Genomic DNA, 23,641 nt, shown 5'->3' with positions numbered 1-23,641 from the left:
ATTTGAGCAGGAAGACAAAAGTACGAGAAACACATAAAGTTGATTAATCCTGTGGCTGTACCTCGAAAACATGTCCATTAGAACTTGCTAGCTAGAACTCCTCTAGTTCCTATCTTTTTTGAGAGTGTTCTTTTTGATTTTGTGGGCTACTCCCATCCTTTTAATAAATTCAATTTTTTATTGCTTTAGTAACCAAAGGGGATGTTGGGGACATGCAGCCATTGAACCCTTACTGAGTGTGGCAATTTGTCTCCAAGAATGCCACCATCAATTCCTTCCTTCCCTACAGACACGTGCTACTCTGCCCATCAAAAGGTGGTCTCAGCCAGGTGCGGTGGCTCACACTTGTATCCCAGAACTTTGGGAGGCCAAGGCAGGAGGATCATTTGAGGTCAGGAGTTCGAGACCAACCTGGCCAAAATGGTGAAACCCCATCTCTACTAAGATACAAAAATTAGCTGGGTGTGTTGGTGTGCTCCTGTAATCCCAGCTACTCAGGAGGCTGAGGCAGGAGAATCGCTTGAACCCAGGAGATGGGGGTTGCAGTGAGCCAAGATCACACTGCACTCTAGCCTGGGCAACAGGGCAAGACTCCATCTCGAAATAATAATAATAATAATAATAATAATGATAAGAGCCAACCCAATAAGAGCAAACCCATAGCCAACATCATACTGAATGGATAAAAGCTAGTAGCATTCCCCTTAAGAATGAGAACAAGACAAGGATGCCCACTCTCACCCCTCCTATTCAACATAGTATTATGCTAGAAGTCCTAGCCAGGCAACAGAAAGAAATAAAGGACATCCAAATAGAAAGAGAGGAAGTCGCATTATCTCTCTTTGTGGATGATATGATTCTGTACCTAGAAAACCACATAGTCTTGACCCAAAAGCTTCTAGATATGATATGATAAACCACTTCAGCAAAGTTTTTCTTTCTTTTCTTTTTTTTTTTTTTAGAGAGAGTTTTGCTCTTGTTGTCCAGGCTGGAGTGCAATGGCACGATCTTGGCTCACTGCAACCTCCACCTCCCTGGTTCAAGCAATTCTCCTGCCTCAGCTTTCCAAGTAGCTGGAATTACAGGCATGTGCCACCACGCCCAGCTAATTTTGTATGTTTTTTAGTAGAGACGGGGCTTCACCACGTTGGTCAGGCTGGTCTTGAACTCCTGACCTCAAGTGATCCACCCGTCTTGGCTTCCTAACGTGCTGGGATTACAGGCATGAACCACGGTGCCCCACCTTGCAAAGTTTAAGGCTATAAAAATCAAAATACAAAAATTAGTAGCATTTCTACATACCAATAATGTCCAAGCTGAGAGCCAAATGCAGAAGGCAATCCCATTCACAATAGCCACCAAAGAATGAAATACCTAGGAATACACTTAACCAGGGAGGTGAAAGATCTCTACAGTGAGAATTACAAAACACAGCTGAAAGAAATCACAGACAACACAAACAAAACATTCCATGCTTATGGATAGGAAGGATCAATATTGTTAAAATGGCCATACTGCCCAAGGCAATTTATAGATTTAATGCTAATGCTACTCCTATCAAACTACCATGACATTTTTCACGGAATTAGAAAAAAACTATTCTAAAATTCATATGGGACTCCAAAAGAACCCAAATAGTGAAAGCAATCCTAAGCAAAGAGAACAAAGCTGAAGGCATGACACTACCTGACTTCAAACTATACTACATGGCTACAGTAATCAAAACAGCATGGTACTCATACAAAACGGACACCTAGACCAATGAAACAGAATAGAGAGTCCAGAAATAATGTCTCACACCTGCAACTATCTGATATTCAACAAAGCTGATGAAAACAATCAATGAAGAAATGACTCCCTATTCAACAAATGGTTCTGGGATAACTGGTTAGCCATATGCAGAAGATTGTAACAGGACCCCTTCCTTTTACCATATACAAAAATCAACTCAAGATGGATTAAAGACTTTAATGTAAAACCCAAAACTATAAAAACCCTAGAGGAAAACCTAGAAAATATGATTTTGGACACAGGCTTTGGCAAAGATTTTATGATGAAGTATTCAAAAGCAATTGCAACAAAAACAAAAATAGACAAGTGGGACTTAATTAAGCTAAAGAACCTCTGCACAGCAAAAGAAACTATCAACATGGTAAATTTACAACCTACAGAATGGGAGAAAATATTTGCAAACTATGCATCTGACATAGGTGTAATCCAGAATCTGTAAGGAAATTAAACAAATTAACAAGCCAAAACAAAAAAACTCCATTAAAAAATGGGTAAAGGACATGAGCAGACATTTCTCAAAAGAAGACAAATGTATCCAACAAGCTTATGAAAAAATGCTCAACATCATTAATCATTAGAGGAATGAAAATCAAAACCACAATGAGATATCATGTCATACCTGTCAGAATGGCTATTACTAAAAAGTCAAAAGACAACTGATGCTGACGAGGTTGTGGAGAAAAGGGAATCCTTATACACTGCTGGTGGGAATGTAAATTAGTTCAGCCACTGTGGAAGGCAGTCTGAAGATTTCTCAAAGAACTTAAAACAGAACTACCTTTTAACCCAGCAATCCCATTACTGGTATATGCCTAAAGGAATATAAATTGTTCTGCCATAAAGACACACATGCATATGTTCATCGCAGCACTATTCACAACGGCAAAGACATGCAGTCAACCTAGATGCCCATCAACGATGGACTGGACAAAGAAAACGTGGTACATATACACTATGGAATACTATGCAGCCATAAAAGAGAATGAGAGCATGTCCTTTACAGCAACATGGATGACGCTGGAGGCCATTATCCCAAGCAAACTAACGCAGGAAGAGAAAACCAAATATCACATTTTCTCATTTGTAAGTGGGAGCTAACACATGGACACAATGCAGGGAGCAACAGACACCTGGACCTACTTGGAGGTACATAGTGGGAGGAGGGTGAGGATCAAAAAACTACCTATCAGGTACTATGCTTATTACCTGGGTGACAAAATAATCTGCACACCAAACTCCTGCAGCACACAATTTACCCATGTAACAAACCTGTACGTGTACTCCTGAACCTAAAATAAAAGTTGGAAAGAAAAAACAATATAATGGATAAATTATCACAGTGAAATACCACATGGCAAGGAGAATAAACATCCAACGTGGACTCATCTCAAAGTATGACATTAATGCACATAAAAGAGTTTTCATACTGTAAAATTCCATTCATATAATGTTTAAATATAGAGAAAATGGATGTGTGATGTTAGATGTCAGCATTACCCCGGGGCCAGGTCATGATTTTTCTCACTTGGTCTGAGGAATGGTTATACACTGTGTTTACTATATGAAGAGTCATCAAGCTGTACTTTCCTGTATTTATGTTTAACATCAATAAAATATTTTTTTTCTTTTTAAATGTCTGTCCTAGCTGGGTGCAGTTGCTCACACCTGTAGTCCCAGCTACTTGGGAGACTTAGGCAGGAGGATAGCTTGATCCCAGGAGTCTGAGGCTGCAGGGATCCATGGTAGCACCGCTACACTCCAGCCTGGGTGCTACAACAAGACACTGTCTCAAAAAAATAATAATAAATAAAGATAGCCCCATCTTTATGGAACTGACTTTACAGGAGAGATGATTAATACACTAAATGAATGGGGAAAATTTTAGAGGATTAGTTGGGGCTGTGTGCTACTGATAGAGATAAAACAGGAAGGAGAACAGATAGGGGAGTGTGATTGCAATTTAAAACAAGGTGGTTAGGAAAAAGTGATTGAGAAGCTGACGCTGCTTCTGGTTCAGAAAATTGTATTTAATGTTTATAACAAGCTTATGAGAATAGGGGGACACTCTTTACATGTTACAATAAAAAAACTAAGAGATTGCAGAGAAAGGTGTTAAATCAAAAACTGGTCAGTTTGTTGTGCAGGAAGCACATTTATATGGCCCTGTGAATGGGGGATGACAACATAGCTGGTCAGATAATTGACAGACAACAAGGATGAAACCAGAGATGGCAGGTAGGCCACGTTTCATCTTACCAGTCTTTGTCAGGGCTCCGAAGACAATGTGTTGTCATCAGGGCTTGACATGGGAGTCAAGTAATCTCTGGATTATTTGCCTTGGTCAAAATTTTATAAATTAAAGAAGAAAAAATGAATTTATTGGAAGGATAGGGAGTACCTAAGATAACTGAAAGAAAAACTAAGGAAGCAGGTTTTGGAAAAATACAAGCACTGGAACAGTAATAGGGAACCCTGTAACCTCGGTTGAATGAACAACTGCGTTTACTCTTTGCATTATTGCTGTCAGTTTTCAAATTCTAGGCAACAAGCAGCTTTAGCTTAGCATGGGTCAGTTGATCATCCCATGGAGCATCCTGATGGACAGTCCAACTTACACTGGGTGCAAGTGGTGAAGGGCAATCACTGGAAGTGAAGTTGGGTGCTGTCAGGAGAATAAGAAGGAATTTATGCTGGGCAGGGGAAACAACTGTTGTCTACCATAGGACTGCTTGAAGGGTTGTTGTAGTCCATCTATAATTGAAACTTTCTTTTTTCCACGTGGTAGGCAAAATTCTAAGATGGCCTGCAAGATTTCTGCGCCGGTGCACAGACACTGAATGATCCTCTCCCCTGGAGTGTGGATGGAAGCTAAGAATATGATGGCCATCCCTCCTGAAACTTGACGACTAATCATTGACTCTGTGTTCATCAAAGGAGAGATTATCCTGGGGGACCTGACCTAATCAGTTGAGTCCTTTCAAGGTGGAAAAGTCAGAGAGGACTGCTCCTCCTGACCTTGAAGAAGACGAAAGCGGCCAGCTCTACAGCTGCAAGGATTTGAATTCTGCCAATCACCTGAATGAACTTGGGGAATCGCTCTGGGCATCCCATGAGATGGCAGCTCTGGCTGACATCTTGATTTCAGCCTTCTGAGATCTGAGCAGAGACCTGGACACCTGATCCACAGAAACGGAAATACTACATTTATATTGTCTTAAGCAGCTGAATTGGTGTTAACTTGTCAAACAACAATTGAAAACTATCACTATTGTTATGCTACATTTCTGACACATGTGTTAAAGCAATAGTGTTTTCCAAGAATACAAAACAAAGAGAGACCCCCAGGGAACCAGGAGAGGGGGGCTTACTTAGAGTACAAATATCAAGATGCAGCAGACATGATTATTTGAGATAAAGGAAGTAATTCCTCAGCTTGCTGCTCTTCCGGGTTTGGGAGAGGTGTGAACAGGAAGAGGGAGGCCATCAGATTTTTTTCTGAAGGAGATTTACTAGTATAGACTTTCCTTTCATATTTAACATGTTGAGTGAATCAGATAGATATTACAACTGTTGACTGTTAATATTTCAAAGGATCTCATTGTTACCGTACCCAGTGCAGGTTAAAAATGTTAAAAATTGGGTCTGGGCCAGGCGGGGTGGCTCATGCCTGTAATCCCAGCACTTTGGGAGGCTGAGATGGGTGGATCACCTAAGGTCAGGAGCTCGAGACCAGCCTGGCCAACAAGACGAAACCTCGTCTTTACTAAAAAGACAAAAATTAGCTGGGCGTGGTCACAGGCACCCATAATCCCAGCCACTGGGGAGGCTGAGGCAGGAGAATCACTTGAACCGGGGAGGCGGAGGTTGCAGTGAGCTGAGATCGTACCACTGCATTCCAGCCTGGGCAACAGAGTGAGACTCTGTCTCAATAATAATAAAAAAGGGTCCAAAGAAATTTGTTACTTTTACTTGAGCAGTATTAACCTACCAGAGGATGGCCTGTGTGGCATCTGGGTGTGATACCCAAGATAAAAGTATACAGAGCAGCACTGGGAGATGATTATTATAATGTAGTTAAATTCCAGGACAGTAGGTAAGAAGGTTGCTTAAGAAATGGAAGGGAGCATGTCTATGTCTTTTTAAAACTTTAACATCTTTTCTTTTATTCCTGCTGGTTCTAGTTAATATTGCTGTGTAAAAATCCATTTCAAATTTAAAGGTGCAAAAGAACAACTATTTTATTATGCTGATGGATTCCGCGGGTGAAGTATTCAGAAAGGGCACAATGCAGATGGTTTGTATCTGCTCCCTTATGCCTGTGCCAAACTTTCTGGCACGAAATAGCAAGGGCCCCATTTTCTCCAGCTTCTAATAACATCTTCCTTAGCTCCCTTTAAGCCCTCATTGGCAGCTTCCTCAAGTCCTTTTAGACTCTTGTTAATACTTTGGTTCCCTTCCCGCTCTTGCTGCTTCACCTAGTTCCAAAGCCAATGCCACATGTTTTACTTTTATGATGTTATTATGTTATGTTTTGTTATAATATCCATCCTACTTCTATGTAACAAAATCGGTTTCAGTTACTATTGCTATATAAAAACTGTTATTCTTACTATGTAATAAACTTCTTCCCCTTGCCCCGCCCTAAGAAGTCAGTGGTAGAAGAGAAAGAAAAAAAAGCCTAAGTTACATAATAAAACCACATAGGCTATATTTATAATAATGGTGTCAGTGGTTCTCCAACTTTTTGGTCTCAGGATACCTTTATACTCCCCAAAATAGTAGGGAACACTCCAAAGCTTTTGTTTCTGTGGGTTACATCTATTAATATTTGCTATATTAAAAATTGAACACAAAAGTGAAATGTGGCTGGGTGCGGTGGCTCACGCCAGTAATCCCAGAACTTTGGGAGGCCAAGGCAGGCGGATCACCTGAGGTCAGGAGTTCGAGACCAGCATGGCCAACATGGTGAAAACACGTCTCTACTAAAAATACAAAAAATTAGTCGGGTGTGGTAGCCGGCGCCTGTAATCCCAGCTACTAGGGAGTCTGAGGCAGGAGAATCGCTTGAGCGGGGAGGGGGCGGGGGCGCGGAGGTTGCAGTGAGCTGAGATCTTGCCATTGCACTCCAGCCTGGTTGACAAAGCGAAACTCCATCCAAAAAAACAAAACAAAAACAAAACCTGAAATGTTAAAAAGTTATTTAAAATAACAATAAGAAACCATTATATGTTAATATAATTAACACATTTTAATGAAGAATAAATTTTCCAAAAACAAAAAAATGTGGTAAGGAAAGTGTTATCTTTTGCATTAGTGTAAATTCCTCTACATCTGGCTTAAAGAAGCCAGGTAGATTCTCATTTCTTTCTTTACATTCAGTTCGACGTGATGTTTTGGTTGAAGTATAAGGAAAATCCATCAGTCATGGGTCCTGGGGAAGGGTCGTGCCCCAACTCCTACAAGCAATCCAGGCAGGACCTTAGTTTTCCCTACCGTATAAGAGTGCTGTAAGGATTGAAAGAAAGTAAGCTCTTAAGCGACACCTAGATAAATGATGGTCAGTTTAATTTCATTTCTTATCACAGCATTAGTCTGCCAACCACTCACATACAATCATATCCTGCGGGCTTATTCAGCGGCGGGGTGGGGAGAGATAGGCAACAGCGCATGCGCAGCTCAGACCGAAGCCCCAGGTGGAGTTCGCGCTGCACCTCTGAGGCCAGGTGAGCCGCTCCGAAGTGGAGGGCGGAGTCAGAGCAGCTTGTGGAAGCCTGCTTCCGGCCACGTGGTACCATGAATGACCAATGGGAAGACTTGATGTCACCCCCGCTTCCTCACCCTGGCAACGGGCGGGTGACTACTTCCGGTGCAGTGAAGGCTCGGGGCTGAAGCGGGTGAGTGTCCCTCTTTCCCACGCTGTCCGCGCGGCTGCCGCCTCCGTGCTGCTGGCTCTGTGTGTGGGCCCCGAACGCTCGCTGGGACGTCCTCTCGGGTCCGAGAGGGGGCGGCGCGCAGGACACCCCTTGCCCGGGGCGGGGCTGGAGGAGGGGGCCAGGATGTCCCTCGTTCCCGAGTCTTGGTCGCTCTTGGCCCCGTAGTCCCCCTTCCCAGCCTCATCTCCGGCTTGACGTCCTCGTGGCCATCGGGGAAGGACTGTCTGTACGTGGGGAGTTCTCGCAGTCCTTCACCCACTTTGCAGTCTCGGTCTGGAGATGTCTCAAGAGTCCGAGGTTCGCAGAGAGCCGAGAATGTGCGCCTTGTTCTGGGTGGCGGGTTGGGGCCAAGGCAGCCCCTTACTTAGTAATAGAGGCCTGATGAGAGTCCTGCGGGTCGTTAGCATTTACTACTCAGGAGGGAGAGGAAGAGGAGGAGAAGGAGGAGGAAAGGACCGAGAAGATGGAGCAGCTGGAGAAGAGGGGGAAAAGCAGGAGCTGGAGGTGTCCTGGAAATCGAGGGCATCATGTTTCCGGGAGGGGAAGGAAAGGTATTTTAGGGACCATTAGATTGCCGAATTATTATTATTCTGTATTAGCTAAGGAATTTGTACTTACGTTCTTGGGAGTTTAATAATTTATCTTTTTGTTTGTTGTAAATAAAACTTTTTCCCACCACTTAAAAAAAGCAGTGCTTATTAAGGAATATCTGGAAAATGCAGAAATAGTTATAAAGAGATCACCTATAGTTCTGCCAACCCAGCACTTTGATCTTTTTCTAATATTTTATTCATATTAACCTATTTGTGATCATAACGTATGCATGTAAAATGCGGTTATAACTAAGAGGCTCAGTTACATACATTGTATTCATTGCACGGATAGATTGTCTTTTTTCCTCTTGAGAAAGTCTTATTAAGGTATTCATACACCATATAATTTATTCTTTTAAATTGTACATTTCAGTGGTTTTTCTCATATTCACAAAGTTATACACCCATCACCACTATCCACTTTCAGAACATTTTCATCATCCCCCAAAGCAATCCTGTACTCATGACAGTCACTCCCCACTGGATTCTCCCCTTTCTCTCCCAGACCTTGCAACCACTAATCTACTTTCTGTGTCTGTGGATTTTCCTATACTGGCATTTCATGTAAATGGAATCATAGAATATATGGCCTAAGTTGTCTGGTGTCTTTCGGTTAGTATGTTTTCAAGGTTCATCAATGTCTGTGTATCAGTATTTCATTCTTTTTTATGAATGGGTAATGTTCCATTGTGTGAATATACCACATTTTGCTCAGCCATCATCAGTGGATGGACATTTAGGTTGTTTACAGGTTTTGGCTGTTTTGAATAATTCTGCTATAAACATCTGTGTACAAGTTTTTGTATGGACGTATGTTTTCAGTTGTTTTGGGTATATACCTAGAAGTGGAATTGGTGGGCATATGGTAACTCTATGTTTAACTTTTTGAGTAAGTGCCACATGTTTTCCAAATTGGTTGCACCATTTTACGTTCCCACCGGCAGGTTATAAGGGTTCTGATTTCTTCATATCCTTGGGAGCACTTATCTTTCTTTTTGGTTATAGCAGTCTTAGTGCTTATAAAATGGTAGCTCATTGTAGTTTTGATTTGCATTTCACTGATGGCTAATAATGTTGAGCATCTTTTAATGTGCTTACTGACCTTTTGTATATCTTTGGAGAAATGTCCGTTTACTTCCTTTGCCTATTTTTAAATTGAATTGTCTTATTTTAAAGTTGTATGAGTTCTTCCTATATTCTAAATGTAAGTCCCTTTCCAGATACATGATTTGCAATATTTTCTTGCATTTTCTCCCATTTTATGTGTTGTCCTTTTACTTTCTTGTGGTGTCCTTTGAGGAACAAAAATTTAAAATTTTTGTGTGGCAGCTCGCACCTGTAATCCTGGCACTTTGGGAGGCCAAGGCGGGTGGATCACTTGAGGTCAGGAGTTCGAGATCAGCCTGGCCAACATGGTGAAACCCCCATCTCTACTAAAAATTAGCCAGGCGTGGTGGCGGGCGCCTTTAATCCCAGCTACTTAGGAGGCTGAGGCATGAGAATCGCTTGAACCTGGGAGGTGGAGGTTGCAGTGAGCTGAGATCAGGCTGCTGCGCTTTAGCCTGAGCAACAGAGTGAGACTCCGTCTCCAAAAAAAAAAAAAAGGTTTAAAATTTTGGTGCAGTCTGATTTATCTATTTTTTTTCTTTGCTTGCTTGTGCTTCGATGTCATATCCAAGAAACCATTGCCAGACCCAAGGTCATAAATATTTACCCCTGTGTTTCCTTCTAAGAGTTTTATAGTTTTAGCTCTTACATTTAGGTCTTTGATCTACTTAGAATTTTTTTTTCAAAGACTTGTCAAGTGCAATAGGGAGGATATTTAGAGTTAATTTTTCTATACGATGTGAGGTAGGAGTTCAGTTTCATTCTGTTGCATGTAGATATCCAGTTTCAGCATCATTTGACGAAAGGACTGTCCTTTCCTCCATTGAATGGTGTTGACACCCTTGTTGAAAATTAGTTGATCATAAAAGTGTAGGTTATTGTTTTCTTAATGGTTTTTCTGTATTGGACATTTAGGTTGCTCCCAGATTTTTGTTATTTTAAATTATCCTGTGTTAAACACAGTATAAAAGGCATAAAATCTTTTGTCTATTTAGTTATTTTGGTAGAAAGTTTTCTCAGAAGTGGAATTACTGGTTCAAAGGTGAATTTAAGTATGTCCTGGAAGTTCATTTAATGCTGGGCGTGGTGGCTCACGCCTGTAATCCCAGCACTTTGTCTCTACTAAAAATACAAAAAATAAAATTAGCCCGGCATAATGGTGTGCGCCTGTAATTCCAACTACTCAGGAGGCTGAGACACAAGAATGGCTTGAACCTGGGTGGCAGAGATTGCAGTGAGCTGAGATCACGCCATTGCACTTCAGCCTCGGTGACAGAGTGAGACTCTGTCTCAAAAAAAAAAAAAAAAAGGCAACAACACAGTTATTTATTCATGAGTTATAATAGCTTAAGAACTGGATTTCTGTCAAAGCCCTTTGCTGTAAGATGGATGAATTCCATGACTTATTTCCTTTTTCAACTGCTTCTTAAAGAATAAGCAAACCTACAGCAAAAAACTTTAACACCACAGCAACAGGGCACGTGGTAGTTTTCAAAGTGGTGTAAAGAAAAAAAAATGTGTCATCACATAGTAGGAAAATAAAACAATCTTTTAGAGAGATGAGACAAGATTTAGATCTTAAAATAGTGCCATGAAAGTCCCTGCAGAAAGAACAATGTTATAGACTGCATTTCTCTCCTGGCCTTGATAATCAAATTAATGTAAACTCATCTTGGTCTCAGAAACGGCCACCTTAAATCGTCTCTTTTGGTAGATAGTACCAAGTAAAAAAAAAAAAATTCAAATGTAAGAGGCTATTAGGAGAAGATTAAGTTTCCCTTTCATCCTTGCCCCTTAGTCGGCTAGTTCTCCTTAGAGGCATCTGTGGTGATTTGTGTCTGTATAGACTTGTTTCTACGTAGAGTATCTCTGGAAAGATAGTATATATACACAAAATTATACATTTAGAGGTTCTTGATACTTACAAATTTTCTTTTTCAAAATGGTTATATCAGTTTATGGTGCCAGTACAGTGCTAGTAAGGAAAATTTCATTTTGGTTTGTATGTTTTTGAATATTGTTTCTCTAATATTGGATACCTAATTTAAATGTCCTCTTTCATGTATTGCCTGATCATGTCTTTTGGCCTGGTATTTGTTTTGATTGGAGTTACCCTTTATGAGCTTTCTTTTGGCAGCCTTTTTTAGATGGTTGTTTTATGATAGCCTGGATTTGGTAAGAAAAGTTAACATGCCTATGAGCTGAACAAGAGTTGAGCAAAAGGAAGTTAAATGCTTTAGGGAGAGATCTGTGGGATTTGGAAAGTTGAGAGCAACCCAAACTGACTTTAAGGTGAGATAGAAGTGGGTAGTGCTATTGAGAAAAAGGAGTAATATGGAAATAACTAGATTTTGGGAAAAGATGAGCGTGTTTTGGTTAGGCCAAGAGTGAGGTGGACCTAGACTGAGCTATCCATAAAACTTGTGGCTGTAGCTAAGACAGAAGATAAAGTTAGGCATCATCTGATTTGCTGAGAAGATAGTTTTGAAAGGTTGGCAGTAGATGAAATTGCTGAAGGTTAGCCGGGAGTGGTGGCTCACGCCTGTAATCTCAGCACTCTGGGAGGCTGAGGTGGGTGGATCACCTGAAGTCAGGAGATCGAGACCAGCTTGGCCAACATGGGATTCCCATCTCTACTAAAAATACAGAAATTAGCCAGGCGTGGTGGCACGTGCCTTTACTCCTGGCCACTCAGGAGGCTGAGGCAGGAGAATTGCTCGAACCTGGGAGGCAGAGGTTGCAGTGAGCTGAGGTTGTGCCGCTGCACTCCAGCGTAGGCGATAGAGCGAGACTCCGTCTCAAAAAAAAAAAAAAAGGAAAACTTGAAGGAAACATTTGTGATTGGGGTCAGAGGTGGGTTGTGAACTAGGATAGTAGATTTCTGTGTTGCCAAGGAAAGCAGGTGATCAAGAGAATCAAAGGTTGCAAGCAGAATATTAAGAAAAGGTCACTGGGTTAAGTAACTTGGGAAAGGTACAATTTATGGGAAAAAGACTTTTTTTTTAAAACAGATTAATAAGATCAGTTTATCCATTTAAAGTCTACCCAATGTATCAATTTGCCCATTCAAAGTGTACAATTCAGTGGTATGTAGTGTATTCACAGAGTTGTGCAACCATTACCAAATTCAACTTTAGACCTTTTTTTTTTTTTGAGATGGAGTTTCGCTCTTGTTGCCCAGGCTGGAGTGCAGTGGTGCGTTCTCTGCTCGCTGCAACCTCCGCCTCCTGGGTTCAAGTGATTCTCCTTCCTCAGCCTCCCAAGTAGCTGGGATTACAGGCACCCGCCACCGCGCCCGGCTAATTTTTGTATTTTTAGTAGAGATGGGATTTCGCCATGTTGACCAGGCTTGTCTTAAACTCCTGACCTCAGGTGATCCACCCGCCTTGACCTCCCGATGTGCTAGGATTACAGGCGTGATCCACTGCACCTGGTCCTAGAACATTTTTATCAGCACAAAAAGAAAGCGCTCCCATTAGCAATCCCTCTCCATCACCGTACCCTCCTTCCCTCCAGCCCTAAGCAATCTCAAATCTACCGTCTGTCTCTTTAGATTTGCTTATTCTGGACATTTCATATAAATGGAATCATACAATATGTGGCCATTTGTGTCTGTTTTTTTTCATTGTTTCAATATTCTTTAATGACATAGTGTGTGTCAGCACTGTATTCCTTTTTGTGGTTGAATAATGTTCCATTGTGTGACTAAGCCACATTTTGTTTATCCATCATCAGTTGATGGACCTTTAGGTTGTTTTTAGGTGCTGTGAAAAATATTGCTATGAATATCCATGTATAAGTTTTTGTGTAGCATATGTTTTGAGTTCTCTTGGGTATATACCTAGAAGTGGAATTCTTGGGTCATAGCATAACTCTGTTTAACTTTTTGAGCAACAGTTGCAGAGGATAGACAGGTTGCCAGTGTTATTTAGAAACAATCATGATGAATTTTAATATCATTACTAGGAGGAAATTGCAAAATGTCTGTGTTCAAACATTTCAGAAATAAAGCCATTATTAAAATGATCTATAGAATTTTTTTTTTTTTTTGGTCTAAACCTATTATGTGCCTATGTTTCTCTTTTTGTTGGAAACCTTTTGTGTTGAGTGTTACCTCAAAGGTTAGCTGAAGTATTAGACATTTTTCTTGTGGATCTATGTATTGATTTAAGTACACTTAAAGCAGTTTCACATAATGATTTGTTACAATGATTACAGATACGATGAAAACGTCACAGAGATATTTGATGATAATCTACAGTCATGATGTATTTTTCTCCCTCATCTTAACTGTAAAGATCAAATACTGTGATTTCCCTCCCTCGCATTTGGATTTCCTGTAGTTTATGCATCCCGGAAATTCAATATTCAGAGAAACATACTTGCCCTGTTTTGGTTCTTTGGCTTAGCTCATTACCTAGTGTTCCCGTAAATGAATAAATGAATAAAATCTTTTTTGTAAGTAATTCAGATGGTTCAAATTTGAAAGGTTCAAAGGGGTGAACAGTGAAATTTCTATCCCATCTTTTGCTATTAGTTATCCAAATCTCCTTTGGTAATCAGTATTGTATGACTTTTTTGTTTATCCATCCAGATTTATACTTTGCATATGGTACTGCAAATACTTCTGTACCATACCTTAACAAATTAGTTATTTCCATTCCTTTTTTACTTACCAAATGTGCTTGAGACTGTTACATATATTTTTATCAAGTTTTCTCATTGTTTCCAATGGCTGCTTTTATTTTTAACCACTTCCATCAAGACATTTTTGGGTCTGTATCTTAATTTTGATTGATTTTACCAAATTGCTATTGTTGAGTCATACCAATTTATACTGCCACTAGCAACTTATGAGAGCTCCTGTTTTTCTGTACTCTCAAAATATGTTATTTTTGATTATTTGCCAATCTAAGTTAAAAAATGGTACTTAAGTGTAGTTTTATTTTGCATCTTTTTTTTGAGTGAGATTTAGCATTTTTTTGTCCAGTTAAGCTATTATGTAACTTTTCTGCAAACTGAGATTTGTCCATTTGCCCTTTTTTTTGTTTTTGTCTTTTGTTCGCACTCTTTTATTTATTAGATGTCAGACCTTTAATGAGTTATGAGTTAAACAAAAACTGATGTTGGAGCAGAAGTTGCTTCATTTCTAACTGAATAAAAAATATTTCAATAACCATTGGGAGTTGGAGGATAGAGTCATATATTGATAGTTCATTTAGTTGAGCTCCTTTCCCAGTCCAGTGGAACTTTAGGGCCAGCATTTTTGGAGGGGTTTGTTGAGCTTATATGTTTGCTAAATAAATATATTTCAGATAGTGTCTGAGGGAGGGTAGATTGCTCAAGAAATGGAATATTAATCACCTTCCACATTTTCTTTTTAGACAGTGTCGAGAAGCAATGTTTTAAAATCTCTCATATATATTAAAATTCCTGTTACATCCAACCATATAAAATGTTGATGTTATAATTGTGTTTGTATTTTCTTTCTTTTTTTTTTTTTTTGAGACAGATTCTTGATCTGTAGCCAGGCTGAAGTGCAGTGGTGCGATCTCCGCTCACTGCAACCTCCGCCTCCCGGGTCCCGGTTCAAGCGATTCTCCTGCCTTAGCCTCCTGACTAGCTAGGATTACAGGAATGCGCCACCATGCCCAGCTAATTTTTGCATTTTTAGTGGAGATGGGGTTTCACCATCTTGGCCAGGCTGGTCTTGAACTCCTGACCTTGTGATCTGCCTGCCTTGGCCTCCCAAAGTGCTGGGATTACAGGCGTGAGCCACTGCGCCCGGCCAAAAAAATAGGGAAATCTGTACTTTTTTTTTTTTTTTTGAGACAAAGTCTTGCTCTGTTGCCCAGGCTGGAGTGCAGTGGCATGATCTCAGCTCAGGGCATCCTCTGCCTCCCGGGTTCAAGGAATTCTCTGCCTCAGCTTCCTGAGTAGCTGGGATTACAGGTGCCTGCCACCATGCCTGGCTAATTAGTAGTGATGGTGTTTCATTATCTTGGCCAGGCTGATCTCGAACTCCTGACCTCGTGATTCACCTGCTTTGGCTTCCCAAAGTGCTAGATTACAGGCGTGAGCCATCGTGGCTGGCCAGTATTTTCTTACAAAATATAACTATTATAATTTCTTATTTATGAAAAAATACCTCAGATGACAGTGAGTCAAAGTAGTGTGAGGTTTCATAATCCATACTGCTTAGATGTGTTTTCATTTTAGCCGAAGCTCTTAATTTTCCAAAGCCTGAGTTTTCACTCAATCTGTATGTGTGCTTCTAGACTAATGGTCCCAAGCTCATTTCATGGCTGGGCCAAATATGATGGCATGATATAGACATGATGGCATTATAGGCTGACAGATGAACCCCTAAATTCACTTTGTCAACTCATACATGGCTAAATGATAGCCTATTTCAGAGAAATATTGTGAGAAATAACCAAAAGAAAATAAAAGTAACTGAGGCAGATTCTTGTGAAGTCTTTGGAAGAAAAACATGGTTAGGAAGGCAACCACCACCACAAAACAAAAACAAAACCAGGCATTTAAATTTACTGTTACTTAATAAAAATCAGCACTTTTGTAATAAAAATGTTTTCCTGCATTTATGAATCTATGTAAATATTTGAATGCAATGGTGTGTATATATGATTGATTTTAAACTATTTGTCTTATAGATAAAATGTTATGTAATAAAAATTAAATAGACTCTTAAGCCAAGAATTAAGGGAATTTAAAAATGCCACATAGCAGTGCTTCTCAGACTATCTCTGTTATAAAAGACCAGCTTTCAAAAATTTTCAATCCATTGTGGACCAATACTTAACGTAAAATACAAACAAAAACTCCCCAAATACCACCAAAAACCAAACATTCAAACAAATTTGAAACTTAACAATAAAAACTCAAATTTTTGCTTGATTTAGCAGATAAAATTATTAAAAAAAAACATGAGGAACTAGAAAAGAATTGTGAAAACTACACATATTGGTTGTTGAAAATGTGCTTATAAAGCAACTAACGTGAATAAAATAATACTCTCTTGTGGGCTGGTAATAAACACTGGGATGCAGACTGTGTTCTGAGTAACCTGCTTTTTTTCTTTTTTTGGAATAGGCAGCTAAGTAACTTCTTTATGTTTCTTTTCTTTTCTTTCTTTCTTTCTTTTTTTTTTTTTTGAGATGGAGCTTACTCTGTCTCCCAGGCTGGAGTGCAGTGGTGTGATCTCGGCTCACTGCAATCTCTGCCTTCTAAGTTCAAGCAATTCTCCTGCCTCAGCCTCCTGTGTAGCTGGGATTACAGGCGTGTGCCACCACACCAGCTAATTTTTTGTATTTTTAGTAGAGATGAGGTTTCACCATGTTGATCAGTCTGGTCTTGAACTCCTGACCTCAGGTGATCTACCTGCCTTGGCCTCCCAAAGTGCTGGGATTACAGGTGTGAGCCACTGCGCCCGGCCCCAAGCAGGTACTATCAGTGGACAGAGAGATTTAAATTCTAATCTTTTTATATTACCCAATTAAGTAATTTTATCCAACTTCAGTGGGAATAAGAAAAAATAATTTTAATAAATAACTTTGATACCTTTTTTGTATTACCCAATTAAATAACTTAATAATAGGATTTTTGAATGTTATCTTTGCGTGAATTTGTGTAAGTAACTTGTGTATTGGTGGAAAGAATGTATACCATCTTTGCCTCTTTTCTTCTAGGGTAATTCCTCTCCTGCAGTTACTTTTGGATGGAAGTATGCCCCTTTCTCAATAGAAGATGGTAATCTTGGAGAATGACCATGGAGAAGGGGATGAGTTCTGGAGAAGGGCTGCCTTCCAGATCATCTCAGGTTTCGGCTGGTAAAATAACAGCCAAAGAGTTGGAAGCAAAGCAGTCCTATAAAGAGAAACGAGGTGGCTTTGTGCTGGTTCATGCAGGTAAGCTTTGTGGATAGCTTGGAAGATGCCAATAATGTCGATTTTTCTTTTTCTGCCTTGAAGTACACTGAGAATCCCATTTCACACTTGGAGGAGGCAAAACTGCTAGAGAGGAATTGGAACGAAAGCGATTGTTTGACTTTGATATAGTGAAGACCTTTTTTACTCCCCATTTAGAAGATCTTAGAATGGCAGCTCTTCCTTGGTCTTCACTTCCCTACCCCGTTATCTACTTTAACTATGTAATAAATGTATTTAGGTTAGGTAGTATTAAAGCCACACAAAGTAATTTTTAAACTCTCGTTTATGTTTTTTAAAAATAATGTTGCTGCCGGAGGCTGAGGCAGAAGAATTGCTTGAACCCGGGAGGCAGAAATTGCAGTGAGCCGAGATCGTGCCACTGCACTCCAGCTTGGGCGACAAAGCGAGACTCCATCTCAAAAAAATAAAATAAAATAAAATAAAATAAAATAAAATAAAATAAAATATTGCTGAAAAAATTGTATTGATTCCCGTGTTAGACTGTGGGTATATTAGGGCATAATTACACAATTTTTGAGCTAGTTCACCTTCTTTTTTTTTTTTTTGAGATGGAGTTTTACTCTCGTCGCCCAGGCTGGAGTGTAGTGGTGCGATCTTGGCTCACTGCAACCTCCACCTCCCAGGTTCAAGCAATTCACCTGCCTCAGCCACTTGAGTAGCTGGGATTACAGACGTCTGCCATCACATCTGCTAAATTTTTGTATTTTTAGTAGAGACGGGGTTTCACCATATTGGCCAGGCTGGTCTTGAACTCCTGACCTCGGGTCATCCACCTGCCTCGGCCTCCCAAAGTGCTGGGATTACAGGCGTGAGCCACCGCACCTGGCCCCCCTTCTTAATATTTTAAGTGAGGAACCTTAAGACAAGAGAAATTAAGTGACTTAAGTGACTTCAGCCACATTGCTGGTTGGTGCTAGAGCTAGCATAAGAAACACCTAAGTAGGCCCTTATGTCTCTGTCTAGTGCTTTTGATGCTATGTCAGCCTGTGATCTTTCTGCTTCAGAGGACCATGAGGACAGACAGAGTGAAGTTCATCCCCTGGGTCTCTCATTTTGAAAGGTCTGGGGTTACAGAGCAGTGCTGCTCTGCCCAGGTTTCCTCAGCAGGCTCTTTTTCCTTTGGCCATTTTTATTTCCTTGCATTCAGAGTCTACTTTCCATGACCTCCGTGAAGAGAGAAGGAATGTCTGGGTTTCCTTTTAACTTTCCCTGGGTAGTTAAGCAAGATGACAGCAGGATTAGCTTTGATATGGAATGAGGAGTAGAACTGTTTCTTCTTGTGAGACTGGTGTCCTGCCTGGCCATTAACCTTTGGCCATATCTAGACTGGGCAACCTGAGAAGCCTTATGTGAATCTAATCCAGAGTATCTAAAAAAATCCAAAAAAACAAAAATGAGGTTTAATTCCATTTTCTCACAGGTGCTTTTATAAGGAGGTGAGGTAAATTTACAGAAATAACCCAGTTAAAAGTAGACCTGGGACTAGAGCTTCTGCCTTCAGACTCCTAGTCTGTGTTCTCTCCACTACACTATGTTGATCATGCATCTTCCATGATCTTCCATGATAACAGTGAGTTACCATATTCAGAGTGAGGGTTTGGAAAGTGTAAAAGAAAGGTCTGAACGTTGTAACAGGCAATAACATAAAGCTTCAATTAGTTGGAAAGCCTTACTTTCTATAACTATCATGACCCTGTCCCTCCTCTCTTAGACAAAGACTAGATGATAATGGCCCTGCCAACCTTAAATAATGGAATTCAGAAGCTGTGATTCAATGTAGAGCTTATTCCCGCACAAAGCTTGAGCATGTCCACCTGGGAAACACTGACTCCAAACAAACGGGGTCAGTGTTCCAAGGTGGAGAAGTTAAAGTTTCATTTATATAAGTAGAGATAGAAAAAGTGTAGCAGGATAATAACATTTTCCATAGGAGACCAGTGCATAAGTTACAGCAATTTGATTGGTTACAGATTGCTACATCCTGAGGAAGATTACTTTTTACTTTGTGAGAAGGGGGAGTGATTTGAGAGGATCTTATCTCTGGTGTTGTTTGATCTTCCTAATTATTTACAGGAAAAAGGCAAAAGTTGCAACTGCGTGTTGTGTGACTCAGGCTGCATAGCCACCTTCTTCTCAAGGCTCGGAATGATGTAATGGTTCAACAGTTGTTTTTTTTTTCTTTTTTTTGAGACTAAGTTTCGCTCTTGTTGCCCAGGCTGCAGTGTTGTGATCTTGGCTTACTGCAAGCTTCACAATTCTCCTGCCTCAGCCTCCTGAGTAGCTGGGATTACAGGCACGTGCCACCATGCCCGGCTAATTTTTGTATGTTTAGTAGAGATGGGGTTTTACCATGTTGACCGGGCTGGTCTCAAACTCCTGACCTCAGGTGATCCACCCTCCTCGGCCTCCCAAAGTGTTGGGATTACAGGCGTGAGCCACTGTGCCCAGCTGGTTCAACAGTTGTAACTTTGAATTATTTAATTTCATACTCTCAGGTAAAGGTTGGTGCTGGGGGCCAGCAAGAAGAGTAGGAACTCTTGAGTTATGGTAGGATGTTGTGTGAATTAAGTGACCCTCACTTCTAAATTATTAGAAAGTCAGAGTGATTGATTATGCAGAAGTGTGTATAAAATTCATGTCCTCATGCAGTGTAGAGTAGTTTTTTTAGCACTAGAGTAGACTTGCCCAAACTTTTGTGATTCATGTAGTAGATTCTTGATTTTTCCCACTGCCTATACTGTTTTATCTAATACTCAAACAACTAAACACTTTTTTATCTTAACATTTGAAAGATGAAGTTTATGGTTACTTAAATGAAATAGCAGTATTACTTGCCATAAAGAGAAAATAACTTTAAACACAGTGCAGTCAAAACACTGTAATTAAATTTTAACTAGATCCTATTTGTCAGTGGCTTGGATCCTGAGCCTACCTTTCCATTGCTAAACAGGGAAATTAGCAAGTGTTAACCAGGACTTAAAGATATAGGGGGGCTCTGCTGAGACTTTTCTCTTATTATTTCAAAAGGATTTACATGTTAAGGCTATTAAATGCCCTTGTCCATGACACTGAAGTCATCTCTTTGGAATAGTATCCCGTGCTTTAGGAAATGCTGCTGAAAGACTGGGACCTCTGAGATCTAAGACAGCCAACTTGAGATCACCTATTCTTATAGAACAGTGAAGGGAGGCTCTGTGAATGTTCAGAGTTTTCTTGAAAAACAGGTTTAGGATTTGGGTATATTGTGGATTCTGGTGGCTTGGGCATCTCTGCTTTCCTGACTCCTTGTATGACATTTTCGTGGGTGAGTGCTTTCTCTACCTTGAGGAAAGGTGGGTTAGGTTTGTGTCAGAGTCTGCAGACCTGTAGGAATTCTAAGGCCTAGAGATGTAGCTTTTTTGTTTTTGTTTTTTGTTTTTTTTGAGTCAGAGTCTCACTCTGTTGCCCAGGCTGAAGTTCAGCGGCACGATCTTGGTTCACTGCAACCTCTGCCTCCCAGGTTCAAGCGATTCCTGTACCTCAGCCCCCTGAGTAGCTGTGATTACAGGCATGTGCCACCATGCATGGCTAATGTTTTTGTATTTTTAGGAGAAATGGGGTTTCTGCATGTTGGCCAGAATGGTCTCAAACTTCTGGCCTCAAGTGATCCTCCCGCCTCAGCCTCCCAAAGTGCTGGGATTATAGGCATGAGCCACTGCATTTGGCCTAGAGATGTAGTTCTTAACCTTCCTTACATTGGACCCGTATGGGGCTTTAGGGGTGGGTAGGGATAGGTGGTTCAGTGCTCTGTTAACAAACTTTGATTAGAGAGAGGCCTAATTAAGAGAGTTTAAGGGCTCTTGTCTTTGTCTCCTTCTTGTTTAGATTATTGTTAAGTCCCTAACTAAGCAAGTTATGTGTCCTTGTAGGGAAACCATTTTATTCAGAGCCATTCTCTTGAGAAAGTTCTTGGGTATTTGATTAAAAGACAGAGACCACTAGGAATTCTAATAGAGAGTCATGAATGTGCTGTCACTTAGCTTTCAGAGACACCCTGAGCTGCACTCTAGCGGGTGAGAGGATGTGAAGTGTTTGGTTAGGAATGGTATAGTTGGTGGTGGTTGTGGACATGTGAGATGTAAGACGCCTCAACTTCAAATGTTGTTCAGAAGCAATCCAGCTTTCTGAGTTATTCTTATGAATTCCGGATTTGAAACAGTAACTTCCCAAATGGCAGGGGCTTTCTGATGGTTTGCAAAGAGGAACCTGGAGGGACTTTGTCCCTGACACCTTCTGGGTTATTAGCTCCAGATCAAAAGAATTCCTGGTTTTAGAAAGAAGTTCTTGAAAAGAAGAGGGGAGGTGACTTGGTGAAGCCTCTTTGGGGACATGAGCTATTTTTAGGGCTTTTGGCAGGAAAAGGGCTTTTGAAAATGGAGATAAGGCATGGTATTAAAAAGGCTTACATTGGAGAAAAAAGTTATAAAACTCCATACAGTTAGGGCAATAGTTTTGTTTTTTACTAGGACAGCATCAGTTTATATGGAGTATTTTTATAACGTAAGCAAGGTCTCTTGATATTTTAATAATTAACAACTGGATTTTATTTTCTACTATAGGTGCAGGTTATCATTCTGAATCCAAAGCCAAGGAATATAAACATGTATGCAAACGAGCTTGTCAGAAGGTATGAACACAATGTGTATGATCTAAGCATTTCAGTTTTGAACATAAAGCAATTTTACCTTGAAATTTAACATTTAAAAGTTTCGTTTCTAGGACAGTCTTGTGGTTTAGACTATGAAATTATTTTGCTCGTTTTTGTAGGGGATCGTTTTGTGTTGTTTTGTGTTTTTCTCCACATGATGCTTAGCTCTTTCCCCTCTTTCTCAGATTAAAGTCTGTATTTTTGTAATTGTGGGCACACAATCGTATCTCTTTTAATCGTTGCAATGATGTTGAACTTCTGTAGACAGAAGGATAGAGAAAACAGCTTAAAGGCAGTCAATGTGTTTTTCCATGAAGGGAAAAAAATAATGGGTGCTTTTTTAAGAGAGATTATCCTATACTTTTTCATTCTGTTTTTCATGACATAGTTTGTATCATAGCAAGTTCATTGTCATTCCAGAGTTCAGCTTTGCCCTTGTACTCAGTTGTGCTTTTTTCCCATTGGTTTTTGAGGTTTTGCTAAATTGTTGAATATTTAATGTGGAGACAGGAATGGACTCAGAAGAAATGTTTGTTTTTATTTTGATTCTTACTGGTCTTGTAGGCAAACCTTCCATGACTTTTTATGCAAACAGAATCTAGTTGAGTAATGTATATCAAGTAAATATGGGTCTCTCTCTGCTCTTTTCATTGATATTTACATAACATTAAAAAGAAGATTACACTTTGTCAGAGAGTCAAGCTTTTTCTTATGAATGAAGTCCTATAAATAAGAATATTTTGTTACAGGGATTTTGTTCTTTTGAAATTTATAATAATAAAGCTAAAAGTTCTCTAAGCTATTTTATATTTTTTCTTATTTTTCAAAGTGTGAAATTTTTCTATCATCTGAAAATAAATGGGTTTTATATAACTATAGTCCTAGAAATCTAATACATTTGAATTGTATACTTAGCCTTTTTAATATTTACAGTGAATAAACTTCTTAAAAGTTTAGGAATTCAGTTCTTAGTTTTTGAGCTTTCTCTTTGTTGACTAAATTGGAATGTTAATAATTCATTTATAAATGACTTTCCCTTCTCTCTCTTTTCCTCTCCTAATTTATGCTCAAGACCAGGTGATTTTATAGAGCTTTACTCTGTGTAGTTTATATTACAAAATAATATGATATATCTTGATTTAGAATTTACATTGTAGTATCCAAAATGTTTTTGTCAAATGTATGCTTTTATCCTCAGATTCTGGCATGCCCCTGTGACTGAGAGTCACTTCTTTTTAGGTATGGAGAGCATTAACAGTGGGAGGAGAAATGATTAGTTTGTGATTTAGTTATCTATATAAAATATGAATTGTCAGGATATTTGAACCAAACTGGGTCATACAATTTCTGTGGCTATTTTGAATTGCCTTACAATGAATGAAGCTTACTAAATTCCTTGTACTTTTCATTTAATAGTTAGATTTTATTGTTTTAATTTGAATAATATTAAGTGAGCCATATTACCAATTAACCTAGATATAAACACTTGCTTGTTTTAAATCTGAGTAGTTTATGCCTTAAAGTATGGAATGGAACTAGTGGTCAATTTTTATTAATCTG

General features: G+C 39.7%; 1 protein-coding gene across 7 annotated transcripts in view; it reads left to right on the top strand.

Annotated features, from left to right (window-relative positions):
* Window positions 1–7,632: 7,632 nt before the first annotated feature.
* TASP1 (taspase 1) overlaps window positions 7,633–23,641 on the top strand; it is a 403,549-nt gene continuing 387,540 nt past the window's right edge. For 6 of the 7 annotated variants that reach the window (XR_007717088.1, XM_050745318.1, XM_050745319.1 and 3 more), the window contains exons 1-3: window positions 7,633–7,685; window positions 17,134–17,352; window positions 21,993–22,060. Coding sequence is in view for 6 of the 7 variants with exons in the window: in XM_050745318.1 (XP_050601275.1) it covers window positions 17,208–17,352; window positions 21,993–22,060 (213 nt within the window). In the remaining variant the exon portion in view is untranslated. Of the gene's footprint in view, window positions 7,686–7,923; window positions 8,022–17,133; window positions 17,353–21,992; window positions 22,061–23,641 lie in introns of those variants that run through there. The other variant, XM_050745317.1, reaches the window with a different exon arrangement.

Source organism: Macaca thibetana, chromosome 10 (assembly GCF_024542745.1).
Source record: "Macaca thibetana thibetana isolate TM-01 chromosome 10, ASM2454274v1, whole genome shotgun sequence".
NCBI lineage: Eukaryota > Metazoa > Chordata > Mammalia > Primates > Cercopithecidae > Macaca > Macaca thibetana.
The sequence above is the reverse complement of the archived record's forward strand: the minus strand, read 5'-3'. Positions and strand labels throughout refer to the sequence as shown.